This window comes from Carassius carassius, chromosome 28 (assembly GCF_963082965.1).
Source record: "Carassius carassius chromosome 28, fCarCar2.1, whole genome shotgun sequence".
Classification (NCBI taxonomy): Eukaryota; Metazoa; Chordata; class Actinopteri; order Cypriniformes; family Cyprinidae; genus Carassius; species Carassius carassius.
In genome coordinates, this window is record NC_081782.1 from 7238728 (window position 1) to 7255899 (window position 17172).

Below are 17172 nucleotides of genomic sequence, written 5' to 3' on the forward strand. Positions count from 1 at the left end.
ATTATATTAATTTATTAATATAATTGTTCATTCATTATTTTAAATTCTAATTCTAAAATCTCATCCATTTATATTCCAATTCAAAAAAGAGGGTTCAGAATTCAGAAGTCTTATAGACTACATTTTTTGTAACTTTGAAGGCTGTATGATCCAGGCAAGAGTTTACAAATGACGCACAAAAGAAGATACCTGTGGCTGTTACCCTTCGCATTCAGATAAAATATGACGAATGCTATCAAACCATCATTAGACATTCTGCTCTGGGTTTTAACGCAGCTTTTAATTAGCAGTCTTTTAATTAGCAGTCCTACCTAGATGCATAACGAACATAAAGGTCCATATGTTAATCCAGACATCCTGTATGACCAGAATCTATACTATGGAAGGAGAGTTTTCAGCTTCTGTCACTATGAAGAAGTGTGTGTGTCCATGTATTCTGTGCTTTAAGGTGTGTGTGGTTACATACAGAGGCCGATCTGTGCACCGTGTTTTTCTCATCCTTTCTGCTGTATATTGACCATGTTGCACATTATAAATCAAAGGCGGTGAGGTTCTCCTGCAAGTGGCTAATGAAAGCTCATTTTTAACATAACTAAATGGTCCTGACAAAAAGTCTAATGAGGAAATCAATAATTCAGCGATTGTTGTCCTGCTTATACTAATAGATCCAGGTTGTTGGGGCTGGGATCCAGTGAAGAGGGGGCCATTTTTTATTGCGCAGTTTCTGCACATCAGCGTGTTTTAAAAGGTTTTTTCCCCCGCCACGGACCCCTGATTGATTATCTGTTCTGGATTTGCGACTGATGCCAGGACTTTGGTCGGATTCAAGTTATGGGCATTTAAGAAGTGCTGCTGCCATTAATATAAATTTAATCCATTCTGTGTGAAATTAGGTGAAAAGTACCTCTCACCTCCCCTTTAATTACAGAGGTACAGATTGATGTTAGAAAGGTAACGCTTTAGAATGCTTTTACGCATTTGTCTTTTTTCTTCTTTTAGAGTATTGCTGAAAAGCTAACAAACACTATGACTGCTTCTCAGTCTACTCCTTAATCAAAAATAAAAATGTACTGAAAATGTTCTCACTCTCAGATGTAGATGAGTTTGTTTCTTCATTAGAACAGATTTGAAGAAATGTAAAATTCCAGTGCATCACTTGCTCACCAGTGGATTCTCTGCAGTGAATGGGTGCCGTACCAACAGCTGATAAAAACATCACAATAATCCTCAAGTAAATAACATCACTACAAGTATGCCACTTCATATTCGTCTAGAACTGTTTTGGACAGTTTTTGCTTAAAATCAGTGCTTGCTTGTGCTTATTTCTCTTCTGATTCAGACGAGATGACTTTACCCCTGGAGAAAGCAATATTATTGATAGAGGACTCGGAGAAAAATGTTTGAAGCTAAAAAAGCTTTGATGGATTTTTTTTTCTTTTTTAAACAGTTTTTCACTTCACAGTACATTAATTGATTGACTGGAGTCATGTGGATTACTTGTTGATAACTTTTATGATTTTATCAGGTGTTCGGGCTCTCATTCTGACGGCACCCATTCACTGCAGAGGATCCTTTGGTGAGCAAGTGATGTAATGCTAAATTTCTCAAAACTCATCTACGTGATGGCTGAGGGTTATACATTTTAAGCACATTTTTCATGTTTGCATGAATTATTCCTTTAAGCCTTTTTATTGTTTTCATGCCAATTATCGAGTCCTTCTTCTCCTTTATTTTTCCTTTAACCAGATCGCTTTCTTTCTGCTTTGGATTGTGTAATTCTTTAAATCTCTAAATCCTTGGTCCCTGCTGTAGAAGGTTCAGGTGTGTATGTGTCTGCTGGTAATGAAAACAGATGGTGGATTGTTATAGTGAGGTCACTGATCATGATCCTTTTCCCAGAGAGACTTTGTGTGGGGTGGGGGACAAGGGTCCGGCTCCACAGCCCACTCTTAATTGAAGGGGCAGCTAGATTACCCTCTCAGAACCCTAGCTGGGCTCTGTAATGATAGGGGTTTGCGCCATGTGCTTCAGTTTTTGAGTCATCCTGATATCTATAATTTTCATGCCAAGATGAAGACCAGACACTCTTTGTGGATTACTTTAGGTTATGCATTGCTCTAAAGCGTTTTGACTTTGAACCTACAGTCTTACAGTTACCATGCACTAATATTAAAATTCTGGACATTATTTGAAATATTTTAAAATGAACATGTACTGGATTGAAACAACTTGGGTATATTTAATTATCCATACATATTTTGTCATCATCATGCCTCCACTATAAAAAATATTTGATTAAAAAATAAGCATTTTTAGATACAATCTTACCAAGATTTTTTGTCTGAGAAATATAGAGTGATGGCAACTGATATTTAGAATGAAGGTAGTCTTATATATTTTCATTTTACTTTTTGGCCATATAAATATCAGTATCTGAATCAAAGTCTAAATGTTTAAAAAGAAATCATGCACAATAAAATATATCGATTGATATCCATTATGGAACCATGCTTCACCACTTACTTAATAATTGCATGATCTGTAAATGAGACATTATCCATAAAAAACTGACACAACTTGTTGGTTTCAGGACGAAGAATAAACTTTGGTACTTTGAGTTTGGAACCTCAGAGACCTTCTCGGCAACTTGCAAGAAGCTGCATGATTATCTTGAGGTGGAGGTAATGAGAATAAGTGAGAAACCACATGCCTTATCACCTTTCAAACCTTTTTTTTTTGTGCTAATGCAACAGTGATTTATTCATTGTTGATTGACTGATCTATCAATTAATTTATTCGTTCACTCATTGTATAATAACTGTAATTTTATCTTTTTCATGTTTTAAAGTGTGATGGTGTCACCCTAAACCTCAGCAACATCTCATTGGAGGGCATTGCCATCCTGAATATTCCCAGCATGCACGGCGGTTCCAACCTTTGGGGAGAGAGCAAGAAACGCAGGGGTCACCGTCGAACAGGGAAGAAGTCTCCGGAAAAGAAGACCCCAATTGTTGACCCCAAACAACTTGTTTTTGCTGTCCAAGGTATACAAACACATACTCTTTATATATCAAAAATATTTTGATCGATTTATGTATTTACTTTAATATTTTCTTTTTTTAACCATTGTTTTTATGCTTTCATACATTTTTATTTATTTATTATTTACTGGGGGTCTAGTCAAACATATTTTCTGTGGTAATCAACATTATGCTGTAAATGCTGTCAATAGAGATTAACTTGTATTGAACTTGGAACATTTCTTTAAGGGTCACCTTAACGTTACTGGCTTGCAAAGTCCTTGTCTTCATACCTGATTAATCAAAGGCAACTTCAGAGGAACTTTTCTTTCATGATGAATATTTCACCAGTGACACATTGAATCATGGCGAGTGGCTTTTGTTTGGGTTGAAGGGATGCAGTTTTAATGTCAGTGTTTGGGATTGTCAGTGGCTTTGTAATGGCTTGTGCTAGCGTTGGGGGACAGACCTGTCCAATCAAAGGAGGCTCAACTGTACCATGGTAAAACAGGCTGATTGGGGTTTCAATAACTTTCTATAGCAGAAGGCTTACTATCACATACATCTGCTGCTGCCACTAGCTGTGCTCAAGGGTACTGAAATGACCAACATACATCAGTCATGCAAACTCGTTTTTCTTATTATATATATATATATATATATATATATATATATATATATATATATATATATATATATATATATATATATATATATATATATATATATATATATATACATATATACAGTACAGACCAAAAGTTTGGACACACCTTCTCATTCAAAGAGTTTTCTTTATTTTCATGACTATGAAAATTGTAGAATCACACTGAAGGCATCAAGGGTTATTTGACCAAGAAGGAGAGTGATGGGGTGCTGCACCAGATGAGCTGGCCTCAACAGTCACCGGACCTGAACCCAATCGAGATGGTTTAGGGGTGAGCTGGACCACAGACAGAAGGCAAAAGGGCCAACAAGTGCTAAGCATCTCTCGGGGAACTCCTTCAAGACTGTTGGAAGACCAATTCAGGTGACTACCTCTTGAAGCTCATCAAGAGAATGCCAAGAGTGTGCAAAGCAAAAGGTGGCTACTTTGAAGAACCTAGAATATGAGATATTTTCAGTTGTTTCACACTTTTTTGTTATGTATATAATTCCATATATAATTCCACATGTGTTAATTCATAGTTTTGATGCCTTCAGTGTGAATATACAATTTTCATATTCATGAAAATAAAGAAAACTCTTTGAATGAGAAGGTGTGTCCAAACTATATATATAAAACACAAAATGTGCACAATTTTCAAACAAAGTTCTGAATCTTTGGTGCTTCGTAGTCTCGGACTTAGACGGTACGTCCATGAACCGCCCACAGTTTGTTCACTGACTTTTTAATGCTCATTGCACACAAAACTAATCACTGAATTTGCCAGATCATTATGATATCACATCTTTGAAAGATATAAAAAAAATGTAAGGCAATATACACAGGAACATACATTTTTGTATCTGCTTAATAGACTTCAGTGTTCTTATGGGGGGGGGGGGCATACAAATTCATACATTTCATAGAATAGTTACATTTCGCCTAGAATTTGGCCTAGAGATTGTTTTGATGAACCCTAATAAAAATGATCTTTATGCAAAAAGAGCTGCTGATACAAGTGAGATACCAAACACACATAAACCCTTACAAGTAGTTTCCTGCCAAATGACATTAACCCAAATCCTGTCAAAGTGCAAAAAAAACAGTAAAGACTTGTTGTTGTTGAGATAAACACTTAGATGTTCCCTCCACGGAGAATCATCAAGGCAGAACGCCGTTCACTAATCTAGAAATGTGTACGCCGGTTGTCACCACGTTGGGGAAAATCTATGTATCGTGCTGCTTTGAGAGCATCGATTGTAGTTTTACAGAATCTCTTTGGGCCGTTATCATGGGACCGTTTGGGATCACAAAGAGCAGAATGAAGGGTGAAACGTCAGAGCCTGTTCGAGTCTTACAATCACAGTATTCTAGGTTCCCTGATGAGAAATCACCCATTTGAAAGAGATTGTCAGTTGGACTTTCTTGTTTAAAGAGTTTACTTGCCTGGCCCAGCTGCTTTCTTTCCAGTCAATATGTGTGAAAATGAAATATAACCTCTAGTATGAGTATACTTATTCACGTTTTGTACAGTATATCAATATCCGTACATTTACACGCCATAACTCCATAGTATCTCATTCATTAAACTCTTTAATCTGTCCAACTCAGTTAAACCCCAAGTACCAATCCATTATCTCAGGTGTCATTAGACTGAGACCGTCTTTACAGTTCATCCAACCTCTTGCACTCTTTAATTTCAGTCAATACGAGTCAGCCGCTGATAAATGCACCCATTTGTATCATGCATGTTTGCTCTAATATCCTGCCGCTGCATATCTGCTGCATCTCTCAGTAGAAACGGAGTGCTTGGTTAATAAAAATCGTCTTCCAGAAATGAGAGCAAGAGGACAAAACTCTTTACGCTTCATTCTATTCCATTTACTCTGGAAAAAAGATCAATTGACTGGTGTGAAGGCACCCACAAGCCCAGATTTGGACCAGAGAAGGCACTTAGCCTGGGCGCCTTGCCGATGGTTTTGAAAGCCTTTGTAGATACAGCTTCATTTGAAGGAGCTCTGAAGGTGAGAGGCCTGTGCTTGTCAGATTAGTCGAGGGAGCATTAGCTGGATGGTAAACAGGGAGTGCATTAGCCCCCGAGGCCCAGCTCTCAGGTGGGGTAGAGTCTGACCTTTCGGGAGCAGTTGAGTGGCCCCGCTGGTGACGCTAGGAGACAGGCCTCCTCAGGTGGAAGGGAATGGAGGCGGGCTGAATTATTCAGCATGGACTAGGCTGCACTGGGGCTACTGATGTCCCCTGACACACTGTGCGAAAGCCCCTCAAACCCCCTCCATCGCCCCATAGCCCTGCCTATGCCTGTCGCTCCATGTGCCTCATGAGCAACACAGGCTGTTCAATCACACAGAAAAAAACAACAAAAAAACAGGTGACAAGAAAACACCATTATCAGGTGCATACAGCTTGTGTATGTGTGTGTGCATGTGCAAAAGAAAGAGAGGTTTGTGTTCAAAAGTCAAGGTGATTTGACATTTTGGTGTTAGTATTTTTTTATTATTATTATTTTCTTATCCCAGCTTTACATGCAGAGACTTTTAGGAATGGATGTGGAGGTTAAAAGTGTAAAAAAAATTACAATTAAAAATAAAAGTTTCAAAAATATCTGTTTGTTTAAGCAGTGAACATCAACCAATCGTGTCAGCTTGGGGAGGGCTTTTTGTTTTGAGTCTTCAGGAAAACATCTTTGAAAATCATTATTTCTGAAATCATGTTTGGTTATTCTAGTAGTGTGGAACTGCACTCTTTATTTTTTAGTATATTTCTAGAATCAAGGGGTTAAGGTTTGGCCAGGTAACCCCTGCTGATATATTTTTTAACTACACCATTAGGTGCAAAAAAAGGATCTTTCTTCACTGGCAGCGATTTAAAAAAATATATTTGTATTAATATATAAATATATAAATCTGTATATTATGAATGAAATTCATGAATTCAATTCAGACATACTACATCCGGCATGTTGTGACTGTCATGTGACCTACCAGCGTCAGTTGTGTCACATCACTGTCATTCAGAAATCCTCTCCCTTGGCCTCATGGGATAGTAAAGTGTCCATGAAATACACACTTAAGAATCTCAGCAGAAGTAGTAGGGCGTCTGGGTACTTTTCACCTACTGGTTTGGCATAGTTTTTTTTTTTTGTTTGTTTTTTTGTTTTTGCATACTATATACTGTAGAAGAATATGATTTTGGATGTTACTCTGGGGTAGCAAGTGCTAGCCAGACATCAACTGAAATGAAAGGGAATGCCACCAATTGGTGTTGACGTAATTTCTTATAATTAGCATTTCATTAAGGCTATTTTAAATTCCAGTTTGAAACAGATGACAGCTCCCATCTAGAGCATGTGAAGCTGCAGGTAGAGAACGTGTTTAGAAATCCTCTCCATCACTGATGACAGACCTCTGTTTTCAGCCTCACCAGTCTTGCAAGCCTGACCCTTTTAGAGAGCAGAGCCACTGTGGTCAAAGGACTGTGTACGCAAATGCACACTCAACGCACACAGTTCTTACTTTTCACACTTTTTTGAATCCCAGCAAGGCCTTGTTGGCAGCCTGTCTCCTTGACAACAGTTGAAGACAGCGTTGGTACAACAATCCAAGAATTTGTTACCCTGTTAACTGTGGTTGCCAGACAACTGTAACCAATTCTGTTTTGTTGTGTTTAGCTGCTTTTACATGTTTAAGAAATCTATTTCTGCATTGCCCTTAGGTACATGTGGAATGACTTTTTCCATACAAATGACATTTAACTTGAATATGTGAATGGACTTTCTAATCCTTGCTTCTGATTGGTCAGCAGTGTTAGAGCCATGCAGAAAATGCATTTTATAGTAACAGTTATGACTCCAAGCACTGCCTAGCACCTGAAGCGAATCTAAATTTAATTTATACAGAATATAATAGAAAAAAATTACGTGAGGTAGAATATAATATAATGAAATAAAATGTTAGATACAGAATAGAATGAATCTAAGGAATTTATAGAATAAGATAAAATATGTAATTTACAGAATGGGATAAATGTAAAGAAATAGAACATAATAAATGTAAGACATAGAATTACATTAGATATAAAATATGTAGGCTCTAGAACTGAATGGAATAAAATGTAAGAGAATTGGATAAATGTAAGGAATAGAATGAGATATAAAATTTGTGAGCTGTAGAATTTAATTAAAAAAAATGATTAGATGTAAGAAATAGAATATGATTTCCAATATGCAAGCTAAAGAATGGAATTAATGTAAGGCAATAGAATAAATCTAAGGAACAGATTAAGATAAAAAACATATGGAAGCTATGGAATACCATTAAATAATTGTAAGATAAAAACTAGAGTAAATGTTAAAAATAGAATAAGATATAAAAAATATGAAAATAAGTTATGAAACATAAAAGATATGGTAAAGAGTAGACTATGTAGAATAGATGTAAGAAATAGAAAAAATATATAAAATATGTAGTATGGTACAGAATATACTAAATGTAAGATTTATAAATATAAAAAATATATATATATTAAGAAATAGAAAAAGATATAAAATGCGTAATCCAGAGTTAAATAAATGTGAGAAAATAGGTTAGATGTAAGAAATAGATTGTTATAAAATATGCAAGATATAGAATAGAATGGAATGAATGCAAGGTATAGAATAAAACACATACGAAGAATAGAATAAGTTATACAAATAATAGAAATAGAATAGAATAAATGTAAGGAATAAAATAAAATAAGATATATTAAATATTAGCATTAGAATATAGTATTAGAATAGAAAAATAATATGCAATTTAGTAAATGTAAGGAACAGAATAGAATAGAATAGAATAGAATAGGAGTAAGATACCTGAAACAAATATGTTCATTAAGCCATAGTTCTTATGTTAATGGCAAGAGTTCTTGGCTCGCAACATTTCCTTATAACATTCAGTATCTTTATCCATCTCACTAAGATTTAAAAAGTGGCTAAACGTGAATAGAAATTATTAGAGTGCTCCTGACCTGAGTGGAGCTTGCACTAGCGGTCAGAGCTTTGTCAGCACTCGGTTTGACTGTTGTCTGTCTGTGGACTGAATGACACCGTGTGTGTGTGTGTGTGTGTGTGCGTGCGTGTGTGTGTGTGTGTGTGTGTTTGAGGAGGAGAAGAGGAAGACTCATAGGAGCTGTTACTGAACAGATGGTCCCAGCGCGACACTGGACCTCCGACCGAGGAAAAATCAATGCTCATAACTTCAAAACAAAAAAGAAATTAATAAATATGGAGGAACACAAGATTGCTTTGCATCAGTGTCGCATTCTAATTAATAGGTGTTTTGTTTGTGGGTTGTTGGTGTTTTTTTCTCTCCTCCTTTTCTCCAACAGTGACAATTTATGCTTTTTTAGAGCGGAAGGCAGACTGTGAAGATTCCAAATCAAGCTTGTCTGCTTTTTTTTCTCTCCTTCTCACACGCTCCCCCCCTTCCTCCCAAACACACCTCCAGTGTCTGCTCCTCATCTTCTCTTTTGGTCTTTCTCCTCATAATCTTTTCCCCCTGATGTCCCCCATGGGTCAGGCTCGAGCGTTTGGCAGAAAGCGGATGGTTTCGCAGGCTAACACATTTTGACAGGGATATTGATATTGGTTTTGTGTTTTGGAGGGAGAGGACTGTCTGTATGGGCTCTTTGGTTTGTGTATCTCATGTACGTTAATGATAATGCTAAATAATTCACTTTAGGTATTAGCACATATCCTGCATGTGTTACATATTTACATTTTATCATTTAGCAGATGTTTTTTGCGAAACGAATTAGAAATGTGAAAAATCACGAGCAATTTATCATACAGGACACAACAAGATTTACTATAAAAATTAATTATTTAAAGGAAATGCATTTGTTTATGCAGATAAAACCCGATAGTTTCAAGATTCATTGTTTCGATTTAGAGTAACTGGCAGGTCATTGTAAAACTTTAAACAGACTAGACTTTTTATTTAATTTGATGTGAATGAAAATGTCTGTTGGGAACAGAATTTTCTTAGATGAAGGTCTGCTCAAGTCTTTTTTCATTATTTGATGGATTTGTGCTCATTTTTAGATCAGGTTGACCTCATCAGTTTCTTTTCTGTCTGTCACTAGTTTTCTTTCTGTCTTTTAGACCCGTCTGATCAGCTTTTGGAGGTGGTGGGGCTGGAGGGGGCAATGGAAATGGGCCAGATCTACACAGGTCTGAAGAGCGCAGGCAGACGTCTGGCCCAGTGTTCCTCCATCATTATCAGGTTACATTTCATTGTAATTACAAATCAACCCCATCCTCCAGTGTGGTGTTCCTAATATACTGAATTTAGAAATGAAAAAGTAGTGCGTTTGGGGAAAATTATTTCTATAGTAGAACGATTTATAGTATATTCTGCTTTACTTTTTCTACAACGAGTTTAAGCTCTATATTGCTAGTTCTTTTTTTAAGAAAGTAATATTTTTACTCAGCAAGGGTGCATTAAATTCATTAAAAGTGACATTGAAGGCATTTATAATTAATATATATTTATTTATTTATTTCTGTAAGTAATCTCTTAAAGTAAACTCCTGGAAAAAAAATCCACAAAAATATTAAGCAGCACAACTGTTGATTAAAATAAAACATTGATTAAAATAAGAAATGTTACTTGAGCAGTAAATCATATCAGAATGATTTCTGAAGGATCGTGTGACACTGGAGACTGGAGAAATGAAGTTGAAAATTCAGCTTTGGCATCACAGTTATAAATTACATTTAAAAATATATTTAAAAAGAAAACAATAGTTTTAAATTGTAACAGTAGTTCCAAATATTACTGTTTTTACTTATATCAAATAAATGCAGTCTTGGTGGGCATAAGAGATTTCTTTCAGAAACATGAAATATTGTACCAACTCCAAACTTTTGAATAATAGTATATTATGTTTACAGACTACATAGAATATTTATACAGTATTTGACTACATTCAAAGTTCATTTTCCACATTGTAAGACTTATGATAGGAAACAGTAAAAACAGTTTTTTTTTACTTAATATCTTGATGTTTACAGATATACTGTACTGCATATAGACAAAAATAAAATATTTAACTTATTTTAATATACTATTCATGTTTCAGTATTATACAGTATAACTATGTTCCATTGACAGAACCAGTAAAGCCCTTCCTATGCAAATAGATGGTGAGCCATGGATGCAGAGCCCATGCACTGTAAGTAAGGCATGCACATTTAATGTTTTTATATGTTTAAATGTCCCGTACATTGCATGTGTTAACCTTTTTATGAACATTTAAGCATAGGGATATTTTAAGGGCATTTTTCTCTCTTTGCATTTCCATTTAAACTGACTTTAGTTGGTCAATCTTGATTTATCTCCTGATATCTTGTTTAAAAATCACAGCAGCATTTTACAAGAAAGTTGAAAATATGCTCCAGCCCGAAACAACCACCTCATTTGCAAGATTCAAAGCTTTGTTTGCTTTTAATTAAAGTTTCCCTTCTCTAAAAGCATCTTTTCTGAAGTGCAGTGTTCATTTACATATACTTCATTTTGTCGATGCCTGGAATCCAAAAAGCATGACAACACAATTAATTGGAAGGAGCACTTGTACCTGTAGATTAAAACTCCCGTTAAAGGTAGACACCAACAGAACTGTTATTATAGCAGGTGATCTCCATGGCAACCTATGGCTTTGTTGAGGCTTAATTAGTGTCAGTAAACGTAAGGAATGCTTTTGAGACACTACAGTCAATATTCAGGTGTTCCAGCTCATCTCCAGCCAAAAAGTCATTATGCTAATCCATTTTTAGGTGGCGCTGCATTTTATCTGTATTTGCTTGTGAGGGTTTGTCTGTAAATAAGTGGATTTGCATTTGTTTGTTATATATTTCATGCAATCAATGTGGAAATAAATGAAAAAATGGCTTGAAATTATAGATTTTTTCCTTAAAACATTTATTTACAAAATAATATCACTAAATAAAGTTTTTTTCCTACATAAATTATAATTATATATATATATATATATATATATATATATATATATTACATAAAATAATTGAATTTCCTTTTTTTAATTTTGTATTGAATTATTTAACAATAAAGATTCATTTTATTCCACAGAGAAACATCAAGTATATTATTCATGAAAATAAGCACCTAATTGTATCGTGTCTTTATAAATGGTTCCAGAGAGACACTAAAAAGGGCATGATTCCAATAAATTTGCATTATATATGAACACTCTCGAGTTCACCCCATATGTTAAAAAATGTCATGTTGACTCTTCCCCTTAATTAAACTTAAATGCTGCAAAGGTTTTCTTTTTGAGGTGTTCAGTACCATTTACCTTCTGATTGCCATTACTGTGTCTGAATACTTTCATGAACAAAGCAAATGGGTGAATTCAAAGAGAAGAGCTTGATATTTACCATCACCTTTGATGTGGAATTATAATTGACCCACAAACAGGGAATTCAGCCTCCAATTAAATGTGGAACAAAGTTTAATGACACTTTCACTTCAAATTCCAGTCTGTTAGTTCACTGCCTTGGAGAGACTCTTTATCAAGTTATGTGCCTTTGTTTGTGCATTATGCCACTTCATATAACGTTTATCTGTCATATCTTCTCTCATTCGATTGTGTTTATGAATTTATATCATATATTGTTACATTTCTGGACTCAGTTTGTGTGTTTTTGCCCCTGTGACCCAGTTTCTGTCTTCCGTGTCTGGTTTGATTTAGATTCCAGGTGTGTCTCTTCATTTCCCCATGTGTTCCATGTCCCTGTTAATTAAGTCATGCCATCCACCTGTGTTTCCCCAATTATCCCTTCTACTTAATCCTTGTCCTTTGAGTTCAGTGTTGTTGGGTCTACTAACTAACCAGTCACTATCCACTTACGTGTGTCTACCTCTGTGCTCCATGTGTTGGATATAATAAAAGCCTTATTTCGTGTATCCTCGGCTCCGTGTTCCTTCCGGCAGCGTAAACGGTAACAGAAGACCCGAACTGAAAAAGTTTAAAAAACTGCGTGTTTTCCTCTCCATTTTGTTTTCCGTTTTTTCCAGTTTTTTCTTTTCGTTATGTCGATGGATCCCCTCTATAGCCCCGAATTCCTCCTTCTCCTGCTGGAGCAGGAGGGACTTTCTCTCGAGGACCATACCAAACGGTTTCTCTTGCTAGCTAATGCCACCAGCTACCCGGACCACGCGCTCTGCTCCTTTTATCACGCCAGCTTGAACTCCAAGTGCAGAGCGTTGTCGCCCGAAGATGGTCCTCGGGAGGATTTCGCCGCATTTATAGAGTGGACTCTGGTGAGAAATGGGTCACCTCTCACTGTCAGCCCAATGGAGGATCTCGCCAGGTCCACTCTGGACCCAGAGCCCAGCCTGCCATCTCCCCACGGTACGGGGCATAAGCCCGAGCCCACCGATGCCAGAGAGCAACCCGTCAGACCAGGTGCGAGAGCCGGCGACACTGCCCACCACGAGGGATCAAAATGTGGAGCGCCAATTGGGTCAAAATGAGGTGGAGGATCGTACAGACTGTGATCCCCTGTTAAGCCCAGGACGGGCTCCTGATCCCCCGTTAAGCCCAGGACGGGCTCCTGATCCCCCGTTAAGCCCAGGACGGGCTCCTGATCCCCCGTTAAGCCCAGGACGGGCTCCTGATCCCCCGTTAAGCCCAGGACGGGCTCCTGATCCCCCGTTAAGCCCAGGACGGGCTCCTGATCCCCCGTTAAGCCCAGGACGGGCTCCTGATCCCCCGTTAAGCCCAGGACGGGCTCCTGATCCCCCGTTAAGCCCAGGACGGGCTCCTGATCCCCAGTTAAGCCCAGGACGGGCTCCTGATCCCCAGTTAAGCCCAGGACGGGCTCCTGATCCCCAGTTAAGCCCAGGACGGGCTCCTGATCCCCAGTTAAGCCCAGGACGGGCTCCTGATCCCCAGTTAAGCCCAGGACGGGCTCCTGATCCCCAGTTAAGCCCAGGACGGGCTCCTGATCCCCAGTTAAGCCCAGGACGGGCTCCTGATCCCCCGTTAAGCCCAGGACGGGCTCCTGATCCCCCGTTAAGCCCAGGACGGGCTCCTGATCCCCCGTTAAGCCCAGGACGGGCTCCTGATCCCCCGTTAAGCCCAGGACGGGCTCCTGATCCCCCGTTAAGCCCAGGACGGGCTCCTGATCCTCCGTTAAGCCCAGGACGGGCTCCTGATCCCCCATTAAGCCCAGGACGGGCTCCTGATCCCCCGTTAAGCCCAGGAAGGGCTCCAGCCCCAGAGTTCGCTCCAGTGCCTGCTCCTCCGAAATTCCCACCCTCCCACCCACTCCTGCCTCCTCCTCTGTCGTCTCGCAGCCCCTCTGCTCGCCCTCAGCATATCCATCATTGTGGTGCGAGCTCAGCGGGACTGCCATCCTCCAGCGCCGCCTTGGTCGGCGTCTCCCTCACCTCCGCCTCCAGCCTCTGAGGCCTGGACTCCACCTCGGCCCGTTGACCCGTCGGCTCCACCATGGCTCCTAGCTCCTTCCTCTCCGCCGTGGCCCGGCAGTCCACATGCTCGGCCTGGCTCCCTCGTCCCTCCGGCTCCGCCTTGGTCTGGCGTCGTCCATCCTATGCCTCGGGACTCCACTCCTCCGGCTTCGCCTCGTCCCTCCGGCTCCGTCAGGCTCCTTCATCGCTCCTTCATCCCCTCGGCTACGCCTCAGTCCTCTGTCACTCTGGCCTCACTGCGGCCTTCCGGTCCCTGTCTGCTGGCCCCCTCCTGGGAGTCCGTCCTCCACCGGAACCTCCTCCCAAGTTCCCACCCACGCCTCCCTCTGTTTCTACGGTGCGAGGACGCACCTACCGGGAGGGGGGAGTAATGTTACATTTCTGGACTCAGTTTGTGTGTTTTTGCCCCTGTGACCCAGTTTCTGTCTTCCGTGTCTGGTTTGATTTAGTTTCCAGGTGTGTCTCTTCATTTCCCCATGTGTTCCATGTCCCTGTTAATTTAGTCATGCCATCCACCTGTGTTTCCCCAATTATCCCTTCTACTTAATCCTTGTCCTTTGAGTTCAGTGTTGTCGGGTCTACTAACTAACCAGTGACTATTCACTTACGTGTGTCTACCTCTGTGCTCCATGTGTTGGATATAATAAAAGCCTTATTTCGTGTATCCTCGGCTCTGTGTTCCTTCCGGCAGCGTAAACGGTAACATATATATTCTCACATCCTATTTGTTTTAAATCTTTCTGACAGATTAATATCATGCATGAGAATCAGGCCCGTATGCTGATGGGTCCTCCTCAAAGCTCAAGCTTCTTCTCCTTCTTTCGTCGTGACCGCAGAGAGAGTAAAGACTGACAACCCACGACACCTGAGATCAACGCTACACCTGCTGTAGAGTTAATGTGAATGGTGAAAACCATTGTGAAGGTTCCTGACAGCTGCGGCTTGGCTACAGATCTATAGATTTCAGCTGATCGCTTCAGCCACCAGTTTGCCGTCTCAGCTATTTGATTAAACTGAAATTATGAAGTACAAACCAGTTACTGGGAGGAAAAGGCCAAACATAGGGCCTTTTTTGTTCTCAAATGTATAAAAAGTTATATTTTGGAAATCTTTTGGAGTTTGAGTCTTAATTGTGAATTCAGATGGACTCGTGAACACAAACTATTTTATTTTGGTTATGTTATTTCAGAAGTGATGGATTTGTTGGTGCCAAATGTCAGATAAGACATGGCCAAATGAAAAACAAAGTACTTTTTTTTTTTTTTTACTTAAAACATGTGATCTGTTAGTCTAGTGGGACATTTTTCATATTCTTTAGCATGCTGGGTTCAAATCCAGAACTTTGTAAAATTTTATTTTATTTTTGCATCTGAAACTGACAGCCAATCATTTTTGTATAGTAACAAAAAAATGACTTTCCAATTTCTACGACAGCATGTTCCTACATTAATCATGCAAGTATAAATATATTGATTGTTTTGGAAGTTGCATTTTAAAAACCATTTAAACTGGTTTTGTAAATCACTACTATTTTCTAAAACTCTAAACATGGTCCATTTATCTGGAGAAAGATCAACTAAACATTGACGAATCATTTCCAGAAGCATGAACATGTGGACAAACAGTATTTATATTACAAGCACAAATTGAGGTTTTAGGTTATCATTAGACAATCCTCATCCAGAGCCAGTCGTCAATGCGCAGTGTTTAGGCTTTTTAATGCAAATGCCTGTCTGTGATTTATTTTAAGCCAAAGCTGCTTGCTTGTTGGCGAAGAATCAGATTGAAAGATTTGTATTTTGTCTTTACAAGACATGGTTGTCATGGTCACAAGGTGCTTTACTCATGCATATTCATGTGTTGTGATGCACTTCTGCCAGAGCTAAAGCAAATGTGCGACTGCACCTTTCCTTTTCTTGTGATAGCAGCATGTACAGTAATGATGTGAGAAACTATTACACATCCTGGTAACTTAAGTTTCTGGTTAGGCCTGGTTTAGTTTCACTCAACCCCAACATAGCTCGCAGTTCATAATAGATGCTTTGTGCAATGAACTGACAGTGAACTTGCCTGATGTATTTGCATGTTGGTTAGAGATATGACGTATGCCATTTTTAGCAATTAAAAGTTAAAACGGATGTTGTAATCCATAGACCATTTATAGCAAAGATATTCAAGGCCCATTTTGGTAAATTAAGAGATTTATGTCATATTAAAGTGAGTGTTGCATTTTATGCTTGGCCTATTATAACATGCGTATATGAAGCTTACATTGTAAAGTCATTAAAATAATCGATATTAATGTGCCACGTCAAATACTTAATATGAATTATTTTTCCACAAACTTTGTATGAGATCAAACTGTTTAAGACCCCAGATCTATTTAGAGAAATATGTTGAAAAATCTAACCTACATTTTAACTTTTGGACCCTTTTAGTTTTGAAATCAGTAAAAGCAACATTTTAACAGAAAACAAAATTTTTAATATGCCAGGTAATTTGTCCATTCGTAACTATACAAAACACACCTACTTTCACCTTTTGACCCTGTCAGCTTGCCACAGCCGCTCACCTCTTGACCTGACAACAAATGCATCGCTATGTTTTTAACCTTTTAATGTTAACCTGCATGTCAAATGAACATCTATACCATTCCATAAAACTCACGGGATTATACATTGCATCAAGAATGACTTAAAATGTCACTTCATGTTTCCATCAGTTCCCTATAATGGAAGTCCCTCTGTTTATGTGTGCTGGTTTACCTGATCCTGCAAAAGTGACATGTTAGATGTTTCTTAATGACGTGATTAAAGCTTTGACATGAGGAAACACCAGACCTACAATTTTAACATGTGTTAAATATGTTGCATGTAAATGGATATAATGAACTTTATCTCAAAGGTCAGATAAGGTGTGAAAGCATATCTATAATCCTAGGTGTTATGGAGGGGAAAAAGATTCTCCTCACCCTATATAGTTAGCACAGATGTTC

The 17172-nt window shown here is 38.6% G+C and overlaps 1 protein-coding gene across 2 annotated transcripts in view; it reads left to right on the forward strand.

The window, feature by feature from the left end:
• Positions 1-16315, forward strand: part of dgkb (diacylglycerol kinase, beta) — a 44403-nt gene extending 28088 nt beyond the window's left edge. For both annotated transcript variants that reach the window (XM_059514070.1, XM_059514071.1), the window contains 5 exons: positions 2591-2681; positions 2849-3044; positions 9824-9944; positions 10836-10896; positions 14925-16315. In XM_059514070.1, coding sequence (XP_059370053.1) covers positions 2591-2681; positions 2849-3044; positions 9824-9944; positions 10836-10896; positions 14925-15029 — 574 coding nt within the window. In that variant the 3' untranslated portion in view covers positions 15030-16315. The remainder of the gene's footprint in view (positions 1-2590; positions 2682-2848; positions 3045-9823; positions 9945-10835; positions 10897-14924) is intronic.
• Positions 16316-17172: the final 857 nt, after the last annotated feature.